This window comes from Lepidochelys kempii, chromosome 5, assembly GCF_965140265.1.
Source record: "Lepidochelys kempii isolate rLepKem1 chromosome 5, rLepKem1.hap2, whole genome shotgun sequence".
NCBI lineage: Eukaryota > Metazoa > Chordata > Testudines > Cheloniidae > Lepidochelys > Lepidochelys kempii.
The window spans coordinates 100,411,790-100,429,442 of NC_133260.1; the positions used below are offsets into that span (position 1 = coordinate 100,411,790).

The 17,653-nt window shown below is 43.2% G+C and overlaps 1 protein-coding gene and 1 long non-coding RNA gene across 15 annotated transcripts in view; one reads left to right on the forward strand and one right to left on the reverse strand.

Moving 5' to 3' along the window:
• LOC140911684 (uncharacterized) overlaps positions 1-17,653 on the forward strand; it is a 100,646-nt gene that overhangs the window by 31,850 nt on the left and 51,143 nt on the right. For 2 of the 4 annotated variants that reach the window (XR_012159085.1, XR_012159086.1), the window contains exons 3-6: positions 1,600-1,808; positions 5,330-5,469; positions 8,455-8,524; positions 9,811-9,925. This is a non-coding gene — a long non-coding RNA (uncharacterized lncRNA). Of the gene's footprint in view, positions 1-1,599; positions 1,809-5,329; positions 5,470-8,454; positions 8,525-9,810; positions 9,926-14,791; positions 17,651-17,653 lie in introns of those variants that run through there. The other 2 variants (XR_012159083.1, XR_012159084.1) reach the window with 2 other exon arrangements.
• TJP2 (tight junction protein 2) overlaps positions 1-17,653 on the reverse strand; it is a 94,280-nt gene that overhangs the window by 7,924 nt on the left and 68,703 nt on the right. For all 11 annotated transcript variants that reach the window (XM_073345179.1, XM_073345180.1, XM_073345178.1 and 8 more), the window contains 12 exons: positions 16,010-16,112; positions 14,639-15,224; positions 12,024-12,127; positions 11,088-11,241; positions 9,794-9,905; positions 9,552-9,694; positions 8,554-8,620; positions 6,640-6,790; positions 5,087-5,195; positions 3,776-3,986; positions 1,498-1,685; positions 17-112 (listed from right to left, as the gene is read on the reverse strand). In XM_073345179.1, the coding sequence (XP_073201280.1) occupies positions 17-112; positions 1,498-1,685; positions 3,776-3,986; positions 5,087-5,195; positions 6,640-6,790; positions 8,554-8,620; positions 9,552-9,694; positions 9,794-9,905; positions 11,088-11,241; positions 12,024-12,127; positions 14,639-15,224; positions 16,010-16,112 (2,024 nt within the window). The remainder of the gene's footprint in view (positions 1-16; positions 113-1,497; positions 1,686-3,775; positions 3,987-5,086; positions 5,196-6,639; positions 6,791-8,553; positions 8,621-9,551; positions 9,695-9,793; positions 9,906-11,087; positions 11,242-12,023; positions 12,128-14,638; positions 15,225-16,009; positions 16,113-17,653) is intronic.

Below are 17,653 nucleotides of genomic sequence, written 5' to 3' on the forward strand. Positions count from 1 at the left end.
GTAATGAATGACTTACTGGCAGTTTGATACAGATCAGGGAAGTCATTTGACAGCTTTTCCATCGCTAGATCTGCAATGGGGCCAAATATCACCACAGGTCTCTTAAAACCAGCTGAAGAAAAAAATATTTAGACAGAAGGTCTTTACATATAAAATAACCATGGCAATACATATTGAAACAAACATGCAGAAAAAGCTCAATTTAATCTTTAAGACTAATATCCTGGAAGTATCTGTAAGCTCCATATTATACATTTTACACACCCCCCCACACACACACCCACTCACCCCTCCCCTCCTATCTTTTGGTTCCCAGTGATTCATGCAGGAGCTTTCCTAATGTGAAGGGAATTCATGTATGACTTACCAATGGGGAAAAATGAGAGGGTTGTTTCCCCCACCCACACTTATAAAAAGTTGGAAGGGAGAAGAATGGAAATAAGAAACACATAGATAGTCCTTCTCATTATTCAGAATCAAGAACAGCTGAGCGGACTCTGCCATTTGAGGATGTATAGTACAATTTCCCTAGTCTGCCCTGCAGTAAACGACAAGCTCTCGAAGCCACACTAAATGCAGTGAGACTACTCTGATGATTAAAGTTACAAACATGCTTAAGCATTTGCAGGGTCAGAGCACTTCACAGTGGCAAAGAGTGGAGAGAATGTTCTTATTCTGAGGCCAATGCAAGTAACATAATGGTCCTTGTAAGCCAGTGGGAGAGGGCCATATTGTGCTCGGTGTCCCCTGAAAGTGTTTTTACTACTTTTTATTCCTCTTAGCCCAGTAGAACCAACATAACACAGGAGAATGGAAACTATCCTGACTCATGTAACATCAGGAGAATTATTACAGGGACAAAAATTCTTCCCTCTGTTACATCCAGGCAACTCTATTAATAAAGGCAATGGGATTACACCAGTGTAACTGAGGGTTGCATTTGCCCTAAAGAATCATTATTACAGGTGTCTATGAATGAGCCAGAAAGAACACAGCTAGATTTTCATATCCTAGGTTATGTTTGCAAGGCTGGCCAAAAAATACCAAAACATCTCTTTACTTGTGAGGTGAACAAATTTGATGTAGAAGTGAAGAAGAGACAAGCATGGACTTCCAAGAAGCAGTGTTTGCAGTGACACTTTTTAGAGCAGAGAACAGCTGCATTGAGAAGCAATGTTCCCTCAAATTTTTGACAGGCTGTGTGCGCAAAAAATTTCTTCTGTGCAAACTGTTGTGCTTCTGTGCAAATTTTTGCCGTGTGCGTGGGGTTTAGGATCTGTGCGCACACACATGCATACAGCTTAGAGAAAACAGTGCTCAGAAGTTAGAATCTTGACCAGGAGATTAGCATGTTATCGTTTTCTGTTATACTTTTCATTTAGCCTAGAACCCAAGACGGGTGGCGACACTTATTAAGTTGCCACATAAATGACAGTAACACTTGGGCAATAACAGCAAGATGTGAATAGGTGCTCAGTTCTGTAAAGTTCCACTCACCCTCTCGCAGCAGAACTCGCTCATAGGCCGGGAACTTTGTGCTAACAGATGCAATCGCTGTCAGATCTTCACGACTCTTTCTCAGATTCTTTTTCATTCCAGATCGTTGGCCACGCATTCTCCAGAAATCTGCCCTGTCACTCGAGCCATCTCTTTGGGCATTCTGAACACTGGCCATCTGCTCAGCTCTGAAAGGAACAGCATGGAATCCATTTGAAAAATGCAATCAAAGGGAAAACATGCCACACTAAAGGAAGAACCTCAGCAGAATCCAGGATATGAATTTGTAACTACAATGGATAACTCGGCAGGTAGGCAATCTGTGGAAGGGTATCCAGGGATTCTTGCCTTGAAGCAGACAAAATTAATATCAGAGAGATGCTCTGACTTGCCTCAACTGCAAGGTTTATTGTGCATGAATCAATCCTCTGGCTGCTAAGGCAAATGACAAACATAATGTATGCCAAGTAGCTGCTCAAGGAAAAGGTGATGTATGTGGAGATGGAAAGAGAGGAAGCAACCCATCATGAAATGATGGGCAAATTGCTTAAAGACCACCTCCCGCTCTCCATCATCTCTTCCTCAGATATCTTAAATTGAGTCCAAAAGGTAAAGCCCCCTTAGTCAGTTCAGTATAAAAAAGAATAGACTAAGGTGCACCACATAGGAAAGGAAAACCAAGCAGGACATCATGGAAGCACACTGTAAAGTCATATAACTTTAGGAACTTCTGTATAGGAGAATTGAAGATTTTTTCTTTAAATAAAACTGCGACTATATTGAAAGAAATATCACTTAGATATGACTTTGCTGCACTCTGCAATTCTTCATTAAAAGCACACCAGATAACCAAGCACATTTAAAAAATCTGTCTGAATTAACTGGAGTTTGTAAAAGCAAATTTAGCCAAAAACTTCCCACAACAGTTCAGTCACCCTCAGTACTTCCAAGAATACAATTAAAATTGTCAAGACATGAAAACACACTTTCCCTAAGAACATGTAGCTATACAGAAAAGTATCAGAGGCTTTTTCCAGAGCACTCATGTCAGGGTTCCCTCCCCACTCTGAACTCTAGGGTACAGACCTGCATGAAAGACTCCCTAAGCTTATTTCTAGCAGCTTAGGTGAAAAACTCCCCAAGGCACAAATTCTCCCTTGTACCTTGGATTAGATAATGCTGCCACCACTAAGTGATTTAGACAAACTCAGGGAAAGGATCACTTGGAGTTCCTACTCCCCCATAATATCCCCCCAAGCCCCGACACCCCCTTTCCTAGGGAGGCTTGAGAATAAACAAGATGAGCACAGACCAACCTTGGGGTTTTTTTCGGACACCAAAACAAACAAACAAACAAAACAAAAAACAGATTCTAAAAGAAACAGAACTTTATTAGAAAGAAAAAAGTAAAAGAAGCACCTCTGTAAAATTAGAATGGAAGATAATCTTACGGGGCAATCAGATTCAAAAACACAGAGAATTTCCCTCTGGGCCAAACTTTAAAGTTACAAAAAGAAAACCAGGAATACACCTTCCTCTCAGCACAGAGAAAATTACAAGCCAAAACAAAAATAAACTAACACATTCCCTTGCTGGTACTTACTAATTCTAATGGAGTTGGATTGCTTGCTTCCTTGATCTGTGTCCGGCAAGCATACACAGAACAGACAGACGAACCCCCCCCTCAGATTTGAAAGTATCTTGTCCCCTTATTGGTCCTTTTGGTCAGGTACCAGCCAGGTTACCTGAGCTTCTTAACCCTTTACAGATAAAAGGATTTTGTGCCTCTGGCCAGGAGGGATTTTATAGTACTGTATACAGGAAGGTTCCCTTTATATTTATGACAACTCATCACTGTAATTCCCGAGTGCCTCACATATGCTAATTCATTTATCTTACCCTCTCCTCTCTCATTTGAGGTAGGAAAGTATTATTCCTATTTTTCAGATGGAGAACTAAGGCATTGAAAGAGTACATGCCTAGTCCAAGATCTCACAGGAAGTCTACAGCAGAACTGGGATTAGAACCCAGATCTCACAGGTCTGAGTGCAGTATCTTCGCTACAAGGCCATCTTTGCTCAGCTGTTACCGACTAATTCCACAGTTTTAAAAGTTAATTTTACACATACACTATTGTTATGAATGTGATCGCTTGAGGGATGGACGGTGTCCATGTTCTTTTCCCCTCTTTCCTCTCCGAAATGGGTTATGTGAATGGTGAATAGGGTGAGAATCTCTTATTTTAAACATTGGGTGGGCAGGTGGGAAATCAATGTACCTGCTTTTATTTGGAATGATGCCCTTTTCCAGTTCATTTCCAATTCTCACAGCCAGCCAGTTACCCAGTTTGCCGTCGTACAGTGTATCAACTACTCGGAAGATCTCCCCTCTGGTGAATGCTAAACTCTGTGGAGATTCCTTCTCACATTCAAAGTGACTCCTTATAAAAAATGAATCTCCTCTGCCACAGGCCATTATGTCTCTATACACTGGAAGAGAAGACATCATTTAGTTTAACTTTGCTAAATAGATGTCCCATACCTTGCTCTGACATAGTTGCTGTGGGTGGTGTTTTACTCACCTGCTCTTCAAGCCTACTACCTTAAATAGTGTAAGGTTAGTGAAGGAGAGATTAAGCTGTTATTCTAGTCACAAAACTTTGAAATTTCTTCCCTTCACCCCCAATGTGGGAAAGAAAAGGTGAACTGGCACGTTCCTTATGCCTGCCCACCCTTTTATTCCCTAAAAGGTCCTCCACCTCTGCTCTTCATTCCATCTGATTCACTCTGGAACTTGTCAACATCATTGGTTCAGTCAGCCAATGGAAGCGAGAAGTGCGCTGCACTGCAGAGCAACACAAAACTGTTTTTCCTGCCTCGGGGTTTGCATCCATAGCATTCCCAACCACTGCCAGCACAGAGAACTGGATATTTGAACTCAGATTCCTCATGCAGCCCTGTCAGCTTTCTCAGCTCTCCCTATATTTCCAATTTTAAAATATTGTGTACATTATTAAGTGTTCTAGTACACACACACACACACACACACACACACGCGCGCGCGGTTATATCTAAAACCAAACAAGCAAACATTTGTATTTGCTCCTTATTGCCTCATGGATAAAAGCCCTGTATTGCTGACATCTGACAACAATCCCCCTACAGATCCCATGACTGAAGGGAAAGGCAGCAAGGAGCAGCATCTTGGCTGCTGAAGGTAGAAGCGACTGGGTACGGGGGACAAGAACTAAATGGCAGAGGTTCAGAGCTAGCAAGAGGTGCTTATTACAGGCTGGGTGGATGAGTAGAGGAGCAGGGCTCTTCTTTGACCAGCTGAATGGTGAAGCAGCCAGCCCACCTCTCCTCCTCCACATGTCCAGGGTGGGAGTCAGCTGGACACAAAAGCAATAATTTTCTACAATACTTAAAATGAGGGCAATTAAAAAGTGTTTTGAAAAGTGAGTATGAGAAAGAGCATTTGTGATGTCCCCAGCAAAACACAGCTGAGTTGAAAGGCCTACTGTTCTTTTCAGTGCCTGTCACACTGAGTCATAACAAACATTGTCACACTTTTGGTACCAGGTGCCTACCTTCATATTTGCTCTGAGCCAAAATGGTCACAGTTTCTCCTTTGGGAATTTCTAACAGGTAGAGAACAGCATCCTCCCGCACAATGCCTCTAAAATCCTGCATGTTTACCTGATGCAAAAGAAATATTTTATTAGTGTAATAAAGCCCTAAAAGAGGAAAGGAAAAGGCTGTTTTATTATGGTTTAAAAAAAAATATATCATCAATACAGAGGTTCATTGGTTTATGCCAATGGACATTATAGGTATGTAGAAGATGGATTACCTATAACTACGAGTGACATTCTGAAAGTACCCTGATGTTGAGGGCACTCTGTGAAGGGCTACAAAATGCCTGAACATGGGCACAGATGGCCAGGGCACATAAGAAAAGGTCCATTTCCAGGTAAGGATATATCTGTTTCCACATATTATGCTGTTCTGTAGTTAAAATCCCACATATTCTAAGTATACTGTTGTACTAAGTAATCAAGGAACTTCAAGTAATCTGATGCACTGGTATGCTCCAGATGGTTATAATTCATCACAGGATTGTACCCTAGTTTCAATATCATCCAGCATCCTGGTCACCTAGCGTTGTGAGCACATCTTTCTGTGGTTGCCTCTCAACTGCACTCACCCTACCCCCTTTTCCATGTGTGTCTCGGCTGTTTATCTGGACATAGAAGTGATGTTCACTCCCTTGGACCAACTCTGAGGCGCTAAGGGAAGAGCAGTACTGGAGTGCAGTGGCTCCCAGTACAAGGTCTTTGGGCCAGTCAGGGTCTATTTGCAGAAGGAAAGCTGAGAGAGAAAAATGAGACAGGGAAGGAGAATCAGTGCTTCAGAAAAGGAATTATTTCAAAACCTGTTCAGGCCAGCAAGCAGTTGGAGAAATGAAAACATGAGAAGCAGGGAACTATGGGACTGAGAAGGACCCCATGGAAATCAGTTAGAATCTTTATTGACTTCAGAGTGCTTTGGGATCAGGCCCAACTGATTTAGACAGGAGAGAAAACTCAGGAGGAGGACATGATAGACAGAAAGAGGAGAGCCACAGTCTCAGAAGAGATTTTTTGGGTAGAAAAACAACAAAAACAACAACAACAACGAGGGAAACCTAAGGAGTTTTGATAAAATAACATCTATCACCTTTTATTCACTAAAATGTGAGTAAAGGAAGGGAGAAAATAATCAGGTCATAGAGGGACAAAAGCTAAATGATGGGTGGGAGAGAGGGGAAGATACTCTGGTCTCATACTCTATGGTCTGTTTTCTCAGCTGGAGGAGTCACTAGTGAGTGTATCCACTTCCATCTTGGGGCATTTGTGTCATGTAACATTTCAACCAACTACTTCTCCTATTGAATCTTAATAAATTTCAACAGCAGATGTCAAAATTTAAGAATTCAGATAAAAAAAAATCATGCTCTAGGAACAGTGACCTTGTCCCTAGGAATAAAGTCATATGGATTTATGGTTTTTTCATATTGATGAAAGTAAAGAAAGCAATTTCTTTCACATGGTATCAAGAAACAAGCAGTTTTAGTTGCAGGGCTGAACATTTACATGGATACCTTAAGAATCTGATCTCCTTCCTGTAGCCCCTCCTGGTCAGCTGAAGTGCCTTCTTGAATTCCAGCAACAAATATCCCTACATCATTCCCACCTGCCAGCCGTAGACCCACACTGTCTCCTTTCTTGAATTTTACCATCTTCGTATTAGGACTAGAGTATTCACATGCAGAAAGAGAAAAAGTCAGGCCAAAGATTATACATATGACATGAATCATTTGTAGGAAGTAAACTTAAGTATGCTTGCTGTCAATCTCTCTATGGTACTTATATGGCCCATCACGGTACTATGTGAGAATCTCTTAGTCTTTCATGTATGTCTCCTCACAATACCCCTGTGAGGTAGGGTAATGCTATTATCCCCCTTGAACAGATGGGGAACTGAGGTAAAGAGAGGCTAAGTGACTTGCCCAAGGCCACAGAGAAAGTCTGTGACATAACTGGGAATTGAACCCAGGTCTCCCCAGTCGTTAGCTAGAACCCTAACCACTGAGCCATCTGCCTCACATGAAGAGCTGTTTTTAAAATATACCAGTTTAAATGAATTATGAGTAATCACACTCAGATTATTACACTGCATTCTGCGTAATGTAGAGAGGGGGAAAAATCTATCAGGTAATTAATAGGAGAGTCGGATAACATGGAAGTCTTCAGACTTTCTTCTGTGGGCAGAGTGTCAAGAATGCCCAGTTGGTAAGTTGAATCAAACCTCTCTTGTTCCAAGGAGACAGCAAGTACTGGAGTAAGTTCAGCTTTTTCTCTGCCAGAAATGCTGTATGCCTGGATGACCTTCACATACTTGGAGGGCACTGCCTTTCTGTTATCATTCGCTCAACATACCAGTTAGAGCCTGTCCCATAAATTCTCTTTAACTGAACCAGAACTAAACACTGACATATCAATTTGTACCCATTATCCATATCTACAATACACAGGACTTGACCCCGAGACAGCCTTTCAGAAGTTAATCAGTTCTCAGATCTTTAAACCTGACTCTCTACTGAAAGTTTGGAACAAACAGATCTTCAGTTCCCCTTCTTTAGGGTTCACCCCTTCAATCCAGATCTCCAACTGATTTATTACTGTTTCCCCAACACCAGCCCATTTCCCCATTTAATAATTTATATTAAAAAAGCATCCAAGTTGTATTCTTATAAAGCACCTTAGTGATTTCAAATATCAGACTCTAGACAGTCAAAGCTCTAGAGGTCAACATTATCACATTTAAAAAACTAGGTCCTAGGTCCACAGACATTTTGTTCCTGCTTTTCAGTGTGCAGGTTCCACAGCTGCACTCAATACACAAAGTAGGGATTGAGAAAATAGACATTTAGCTGCAAAAATCTCTAGCTTGTGTATATACAACTGTGGAATGGGTGTGCGCAAAAGCAGGCAGGCAGGCACACAAAACCCCACACCCAGACCTTAGGCCTTACTTTATGATAATTCAGCCTCTCCTTTTCAAAGCTATCAATGCCCTTTATATAGATTAATATCCAAAAATCTAAGATGCAAAGAGAAATGTAGAGACCATAGATTAAAATAGAGGAGAGCCAAGAACCATGCATAAAGATACATACCTACATTTGCAAGTGCAATTATTGTGTTTGTGCCTGCAAATTGTAAAGGTAGGTATTTAACTATCAATCTGCATTTAGAACCAGTCTGACTATGAAATCAGAGACTGTACATACAAATGTAGGGGGCCTGCAGTCTTGTGCATATACATTAGGCCTCCTTTTTAAAAACTAAGTTCATCCTAAATGTTGTCAGTCAGCTATTTAATACAGAACCCAAGTTATCTTTTCTTGGCATAGGACTGTATACGGGAAAACCACTGATGAAGAAACCAGCCCAAGAAAACAAAAAAAGCAATATGGATAGATGGTGAGAAAAACCAGGTGTTGAAAGCATACCCGTATATTGCTTCATCTTCAGGACTAGGGCGAAGAAAGGTTCTTGGGGTTACTTTTGGTTGAGATACTGTGTGTAAAAACCATAAAGTTATCTAACTGGACAAACAAGACATAAAAGAATGAAAGGTTTTCAGTTACAGGCAGCAGTTACAACAATATCATGTATGCCAGCAAAGAGTGCAGATCTGCAGCCTAAAAAGCACAAGGCACTCTGACTGCAGTATCCAAAACTAAAAAGTAACTAAAGAACAAATGTCAAGGCAGTAAATTAACTTATGATTTCAGGCACATCTCCCAATTATGTAATCCTTGTCAAATGGTTTTTTCCTCTCCAATTTTCTTTTTGTCAGGAATCTGATATTCAATCTTTTGCTCCAACTGTCCTCTTTTAAGGTCTGCCCAAAGGCCAGTCAGTCTATTCCAGCCAAGAAGGCTGAATGTGAATTCCCTTCGAGCCAATTTGTGCCAATTGTCAATCAGCTGGGGAAGATGTGGATAAGAGATGCCTTCAGACCCTACCTTCCTGGGAGATAACAAAGCCAGGATTTTGTCAGTACAATTGTATAGATTCACTTTTGCGGATAAGAGCACTCAACGTACATTTAACCTTTATGCTTTATCTTTAGCTCTCTCCTGTCCTCTCTTTTCAATGGAATAAGGACTTGGTTATTTAGTTCTTTATTATAGATAAGAAGAACTGCAGGCTGCTCTGCACAGGAACTGCCATACCAGATCAGACCAGTGGTCCATCTAGTCTAGCATCCCATCTCTGACAGTGGCTAGTACCAGATGAGGAAGGTGCAAGAAACCCTATAGTAGACAATTATGGAATAATCTGGGGAGCCATAGAAAAAGTTTCTTCCTAACTCCCTCCAGTTAGTGTTTGGCTTAATTCTGAAGCATGAGGGTTTATACCCCTTGGAATTCTCTCCTCTCGCAGCTAATGGGTTTTGTTTGGAGGGAAAAAACATCTCAAATGGGACATTTGTAGCTCTGACCTGGCGGGTCATCTTTGTACTTTGGTTCTTTGTTTGTGTCGGTGATCATGACAGCAGCAGCAGCAGCTATATCACTGGTTGATTTAAAAGGCGTGGGCATTGCTCCCATCCTGGACAACCTGTTGGGTGGATCCTCTTTTGTACTTAACAGAAAGAATAACAAATTGAGAACATTAAAACAAAATTTGGTACATATTAAAAATGTCTTCTTTAGTAAGAAAAAGAAGAGTAACACTTCCTACTTTGGCTTTTCCTTTAGTTTTTCATTGGAGGAATGAGAGTCGAAATCAGAGTGATGTAATTTTTGGTCATCTTGAGGGGAGCTTGATCGGTTTGACTCAATTTCAGAAATATCTATTGAGAGAACAGTTACGGTAAGTCTGTTTAAGAGATTTGTCTTCCATTTCATTGCACATTTATCCACATCTACTTACTTGCAATAATCTCAAGATACAAAATACGAAATATTTATAAACTATCCCCACTCTGGAAAAAAGATTTGCCTGGGGCTAAGAAAAGTGACCTGCCCCTCTCAGAGCCTGTGTCTCCCACAAAATATTTCAGGAAGGTTTTGTAACATCCAGAAAGACATTCCAAGGAGCATCAAAAGCAAGTGTAAACTTTTCCCAACTAGTATTAACATCCCACAGGTTTGAGCTCTCGCCAGAAACACACACCACACAGAGGCCTATTTTTATTGATATAAAAATGAGAGAACTGTAAAATGAAGAAGAGAAGGTGGTTGCCAAGAACTGCAACTGAATCTTGCATAGTAAAAGATTAAATAAAAAGAAAATGGCTTGTCTGTCATTGCCCTCCCCAATTTCTCCTTTGAAAGTCCAGAGGGTTCACTGTTAAACAACATGAAGCTGAGCTATTAAATGTCCTTCAGAAAGAAGCAAACAATTTTCCATGTAGTCCACAAATTCAAGCCATGACCCATTCTCAGCAGGAAAAGCTCCAAGAAGTTGCACTGAATATTCTCACACCAGAAACACACTTCCTGAATCAATTAACACCATCATGTTTCCAGTGAGGCACCAGCAGGTTATGCTGAAAGGGACTATTCATATGAAAATGATTGAAGAAGTTGGTAGGAGAAGGCTAAACTAACCGCTGATTGCATAATTCTGTCTCCTTCCCTGGAATATTGGAAAGAGCGGAAATGTCCTTAGAGTGAAATGAGACTGAGCTCATCCCACCATTGTCATGATTTGGGCCTTGCATTAAAATGACTTTCCTTCTAGCCACGGGGAGTTGGACTTTGCTTTGTTTAGTCAACATTACTCATGAATCAGCTAGAAAGGTCACTGAATGACACAAGGCCTGCTGAGTGACTGAAGGTTCTTCCTACACCAAAGGAAAAGGGTTTGCTGCTTCTTTGTCTTTCTAAAGAATAGCTGCAATACAGGTATCAATCAAATATAGTACTTGCATTACCACCATCCTATGAGAAACACTTTACATAAACAGCTTCACTTTCTGTCTATACAGGGAGTAGAACTGACATTACCTTTTGGCCCTAAGACACCTCACCTTCTATTTCTGAGTCACTGTCATGCAACGAAGGGATGTTGAGTAGTGTCTGTTTTCTGTCCCTCAGGACTACCAACTGGAGTTTTCCTCGTGATTTCTCAATCAATTTTCGGGCATCAGCTAGCGACATATTCTCTGTTACTGTACCATTAATCTATACATATAAGGCAGAAGTACTATTAAAAGCAAAAAATTAAGAACACAAATGGCAATAAGAAGTCATCTCAAAGCTCAAACCTGCTCATCCCCTTTCCAGTGAGCAGATTTTCTAATTAGGTTTTCAAATTAAAAACAAAAAACAAACTAACAAAGAAACACACACCTCAGCACAGAAAGAAACATCCTAATAAATGTACACAGCTTCAGCATGCCTTTGTCCAGGGCCGGCCCTAGCACCAGCAAAGCAAGCAGGTGCTTGGGGCGGCACATTTCTAGGGACGGCATTCCGGCGCCGGCCCTGCCACCTCCTAGAAACGTGCCCCCGCCGCCCCAGCTCGCCACCGCTCCGCTTGTCCCCCCTCCTTCCCAGGCTTGCCGGGACAGAGAAGTCGAGCGGCGGCGCCGTCGGGGGAGGCGGCGGTGGTGGAGCGGAGGTGAGCTGGGGCAGGGAGCGGTTCCTCTACCCCCCCCCCTCACTCACCTCTGCTCCACCTGCTCCCCTAAACATGCTGCCCCTCCCTCGCCTGAGAGGGAGGTGGGAGAAGCGGAGCGGCGGCGTGTTCAGGGGAGCAGGCAGAGCGGAGGCGAGCTAGGGCGGAGGATTGGGGTGGGGGGAGCCGCAGGAAGCAATAAAGGGGAGGGGGGAAAACGCGGCACGCCTGGGGGAGGAGGCGGGGCCGGGCCGGGGGGCACGAGAAAAAAGCGGGGCTGCCAAAATTTTTTTTGCTTGAGGCGGCAAAAATTCTAGAGCTGGCCCTGCCTTTGTCCACAACACACCTTGAGTATTATGTCTCCTTCATACAGATTACCATCTTTAGTTGCCAGGCCAGTACCGGTCATTTCTTTTATGAAAATCTGACTTCCAAGTCGGAGACCATACTCTGGAAAAGGAAGGAAAAAAATCCACAGCCTGTAAGTTGGCAGAACGAGTAACTGTTTACATCTAACTACTACTCTGAGTACACATCATCCACAATCACATGCAACACAGCACTTTATAGTAAAAGGGAATCAGGCACCTTAAGAAGCAGAGGTAACATGGTGAGACTCAAAGATGGGACATCAGTTCTACACTGCCTACAGTCTCACATTTCACTTTTTTAATGACAGGTTTTTGTACCTCATGGGTCATATTCTCTCCTGTGCCATATTCTGCTAGTGCAGGAGGCTGGGGAAGGCAGTGGGGGCATCTCAGGGTGGCATTTATGGTTCCCCCAGTCTCAAATGGCAGTGGCTCGTCATGGCCACAATGTTAGCTGCACCAACTCAGGATAACTTTCCATAGCCCTAAGAGACTACAGTATGAGAGGAGTGGAGCCATGGCCCCTCCCCTCCTCAGATACCACCCCCTATGTTGGGGGATAGGGAGGGAGTTGGCTCCTCTGGCTTTATGCCAGTATAGTCCCATCACCAAACAGGCTTCTACAGCTCTGAATGGTCATGGTGTTTTTGTACCACCTCTTATCTATGTACAAACTTCTTCAACAAAGTCGCTAAACAGATTTTCTCTACATACATGGTACGTATCTCCATGTGCATTATCTTTACATATGGGAGCATCTTTTTTTTTTTTTTTGTAAACTCATAATGAAAGTGATCCTGTCATGTACAAAATTAATTTTTATAAAAACAAAACATAAGCCTCCCCCCTCCACCAATGCTATTAAGATAGATGCAGTGGTGTGTTCCAGATTAGAAGAACAGGTTTGTTCCTGTGGAGAGACGATTTGCAATATGTCAAGTGCCCCCAAGCAGTGGATTTCTATAAATCCCAGGAAGACAGGATTTATAAAGTAAAATGCTGACACAACCCAAAGTATAGTTTTGTTGCACAACATGTATTTTTGCGACACTATTAAGATCACGCGCACACACACCCCCTACCATGCAGCCTCCAACGTTTTGTTAAAAGTTTACTTTTTAATTATTCTAGTGATGAATGAACCAGTTCTAGTTTGAACCAGAACCTTAGCCATTAGAGGTCCATGTATCAATGCATTTCACCCAAACTACACTTTTGGAAACCTCGCCTGCCTTCCACTAAAGCAAATAACCTAAACTAAACCAAACACTAAAAGACAGGATCCAGCAGGTTCTCTTTAATCTATAAAAGCCAGGCATAAATTTAACTTTGGTGTAAATTTAACCTGATCAAAGTTGTGGATTCCATCACAAGGGTAGTGAGCTCATCGTAGGAAAGTACAAGAGTGCACAGTGACCCGGAGAGACTAGAGCAGTGGATGGTACAGGCAAAGAGGAAGTCCCATGTCCAAGGACAAAGAGTAGATGGCACCAGTGATGAGCTGCCAAAATCTTAACAACCAGTTTCCTCCTCACCCCATGAGGGGATCGTGGCCCACCCCCCGGAGCCTGCCCCATCCACCCCCCTCCCCTGTCTGCCCCAGGATCCGGGCAGGAGGGTCTCGTGGGCCACCATAGTGGGTGCCCATCCCACCCCACCCCTAAGAGCCAGAGGGACCTGCTGGGGGGCGAGGTGGGGAGTCCCAGTAGTGCTTACCTGGGGTGGCTCCCAGGAAGCATCTGGCAGGTCCCTCTGGCTCCGAGGGGCAGGGTAGCACCTGCTCCCTCTCCTGATCACATCAAAAGTGGCGCCTTAGGCACTGACTCCATGGGGAAAATTTGCTGGGTGCAGCTCCCCTCCCCGCCCCAGCTCACCTCCGCTCCGCCTCTGCCCGAGTTACGCTCTGCCCTGCTCCGCTTCTCTCCCCCACACCTCCCGGCTTCCCGCAAATCAGCTGCTTGCGCAGGAAGCCTAGGAGGGCTGAGAAGCAAGCGGCAGCTTCGCGCTCAGGCCCAAGGAGGCAGAGGTGAGCTGGGGTGGGGAGCAGTTCCCCTGCGCGCACCCCCCCCCCAAGCTCACCTCCGCTCTGCCTCCTTGGGCCTGAGCACGAAGCCACCGCTTGCTTCTCAGCCCTCCCAGGCTTCCCGCGTAAACAGCTGATTCACGGGAAGCCGGGTCGGGGAGAGAAGCAGAGCAGGACAGAGAGTAACTCAGGGGTGGAGGCGGAGCGAAGGTGAGCTGGGGCGGGGCAGGGAGCTGCACCCACCAAATTTTCCCCCGTGAGTGCTCCAGCCCCAGAGCACCGACAGAGTTGGCACCTAAGGCAACACTTTTGGCCGGTTGTTAAAATTAGAAGCCCTTTTAGAACCAGTTGTCCCTCACAGGTACCAGAGAACCGGTGTGAACCGGCTCCAGCTCACCACTGGATGGCACCTATACACAATGGTAAGTGAGTGGAAGAGGAAGGTAGGTAAGCGGTTGTATGTAGAGTATTAAAGCCACCCACCCAATAGCCAATGGAGAGAACAGCATTTTCCCCTTAAAATCTATCCTTTCACCAGAAGCATTTTCCCCCTCCTGCCACAGCTACCTTCATTGGGTTTGCTTTTTGTTAGGAGAACACCAATAGGTCTATCCTGGTATTGTTGTCCCGGGTACTCGTGTTGGTGTCGTGGTTCAGGCAAGGGGCTGTGGGAATTCAGTCTGTCTCGACTATGACTCCTTGCTTCCTTGCCATATCTAGGGTCAGGCTGATGTCTGTGACTGTAATCCCTGGCTGGGCTGTAGTCACCAGTGCCACGTTCATAGCTATCATGCCTATCGATGCTCCTGCCCCTGCTCCGGTCTCTTCTGCGTTCTTGGTCCAAGCTTCTCTCCCTGTCGATGCTCCTGCCACGACGTCCATCCCGGCTGTAGCTGCGTTCCCTGCTGTGGTCTCTGCTGTAGTTGCGCCCTCTATCTTGATCTCTTCGGTAGCTCCTATCAGGGCTGTTTCCCCAGCTTTGGCTGCGCCCTCCATGGCCGCTATGCCAGCTCCGATCACTATAGCCACTTCGAGCACTCCTGCCATCAAACTCTACTTGGTCATCCAGTACATCGAAAGCTCTATCATCATGGTCAAGAGAGGGGCTTCTCCTTAGAGCGGTGAGCTGCACTTTCCGTGGTCTTTTCACTACCTGTTTGTATTAAAAACAAAACAAAAACAAAGAAGAGAACCAGCACCTTTCTCAACATCCATTTTAAATCATATTCCAAATGCTGAAAATTTCAAATGCTAGGTCATAAAAGCAAGAGCCTCTAAGCAGCTTATTGTTCAAGAAGCTTTGTATTCAAAACACTGTGACGTGATATGGTTAAAATTCTATGTCAGTTGTTAGAAACATCCCCTTAATTTCATCCATGTAAACAGAGAAAGAGTGGGTTGTTGTTTTTTTTAATTGCTTTAACTGCATAAGTTGATAAAGTAATTTTTCTTAAAAAGCTTCTAAAAACTGCTGTGCCCAAGCAAACAATACTCTCTAGTTAAGGGAGGTAAGACGTGCAAAGCCTGTTTAGACGTAAGCTCTTTCGATAGGGAGTGTACGTTGTGTGTCTTGTACAGGGCACAGCATGTTGTCTCCATCTTAATAATAAGGCAACAACAGAAACATTAACTGTGGTTGATTATATGGTTAAGACACTGCACTAAGATTCAGGAGATCTGAGCTCACTTCCTGCTCTGCCACAGACAGGCTCCTTGTGTTACACTGGGCATGTCACCTGATCCCTCCCCGCTTGCTTCAGTTCTCCATCTGTAAAACAGGGATAATATTCTCCTCTCCCCACACAGAGTTTGGCTTTTTTATTTAAATTGCAAGCTCTTTAAGGCAGGGATGGTTTTACACCTAGCACAGTAGGTACTGATCTTGGTTGGGGTTATAGGTACAACTATAATGCAAAGAATTTGTAATTGTTAACTTACAATGACAGCCACTTTCCCACTTTTTCTTAACTGCTGCACTGCAAAAGAATGGGGAACATTTTCCATCAGGGTCCCATTAACCATGACCACCCGGTCGTTTTCTCTACAAAAAAAGCACATGATCAATTAGAAGGTACATCCTTTAATTTTCAAATTGAATTCCACTTTTGTTCTGAATGTCCTGTGCATTCACTAACAAAAACAGAACACAAGCTATTCTTAAACATACATATTAGTTTATATAAACTGAGAGAGCTTAAATAAGGCCACATGCTGAAGACTTCTTCCAGTTTTAGCAATTCATTGATTGTTTGTGGTTCTTGTTTTAAATGCCTCTGTGCGTGATTGATGGATGTGCTGATTGTAGGATTGACAATAAAACTTACAAGACAAGGTGGGTGAGGTAATATCTTCTATTGGACCAACTTCTGTTGGTGAGAGAGACAAGCTTTTGAGCTACAGAGAGCTCTTTTTCAGGTCTGGGATAGATATTCAGACTGTCACCGCTAAATATAAGGTGGAACAGATGGTTTAGCATAAGCATACATTCCAAGGTACCATTCAAGGTCAAATGGCCCATTTACACCCCTCCAGTTATAGGGGGGAAAAAAAGGGGGAAGGGGAGAAGACAGCTGGGTGTGTGTGTGTGAGTGGATTATAGATCGTTGTAATAAGCCATAAATCCAGTGTCTATTCAGTCCATGAATACATGGCTACAACACTGTATACAATAACTTACAAAATCTGCTAAGGGTCAATGGGTGCATTCTTTTAAAACCTTGACACACATTTTAAGAATTTTACCTCCAGCAGAGGTTTCCACAGCCACATTAGAACTACAGCCTTTATTCCACCTGATGCTATGGCTTGAACTGTTATAGCCACAACAACATTCCACAAATGTTGTCAAGCACTGTTTGCTTACAGTTCTTGGCAAGGTTATTGTACAGTTCTCCTGCCCACTCTGGAAGAAGATTTTTCTGTTGTAAACCAACCGTGCTAGCCAAAAGTCACACTCTGGGCATTAACCCCTAGCTAATCTAGGTGAATATGAGCAACTAGCTAAATTTTACAGAGGAAAAAAGATTAATCTCTAAGGGGATGTGAACAACAAACCTTTTGTCTGTAAAATTTCCCACCACTACAGCTCCATAAGTAGGTCGCCCTAGCATAGATAAAGCCATTGGCATTTTTACTTCTGTGTTGTCTGACCCCGGTCACAGCAGTTCTAGATGATACAGTCGCTAAAACAGGCAGTCACTGCTGGCTGGACTACATTAGCATCCCCACATTCCTATGGCTGGCAGAGCTACACAAGCAGCATAAATAATGGAAAATGTCAGGAAAACAGATCTAGTGCAGACAATGCCTAAATGAAGACATCATGCAAACATATTAAATGTGGAGGCAAATGGGTTCGGATATTGTTGTGCTAAGGGCCAACATTTGAAAGCTGATAACAAGGACACTGTGCATGTGAAGAAGGCTGCCATGAGAAGTAATGTCCTGCTAAAGTTTTTTTTTCCTTAAAAAACACACAAATAAGACATGCTTATGTATAGAACAATACAATATACCACCATTAAAGTAGATTAACTTGTTTATGAGATAAAGGAGAAAGAGGTATGATTTCATTTAAAATAT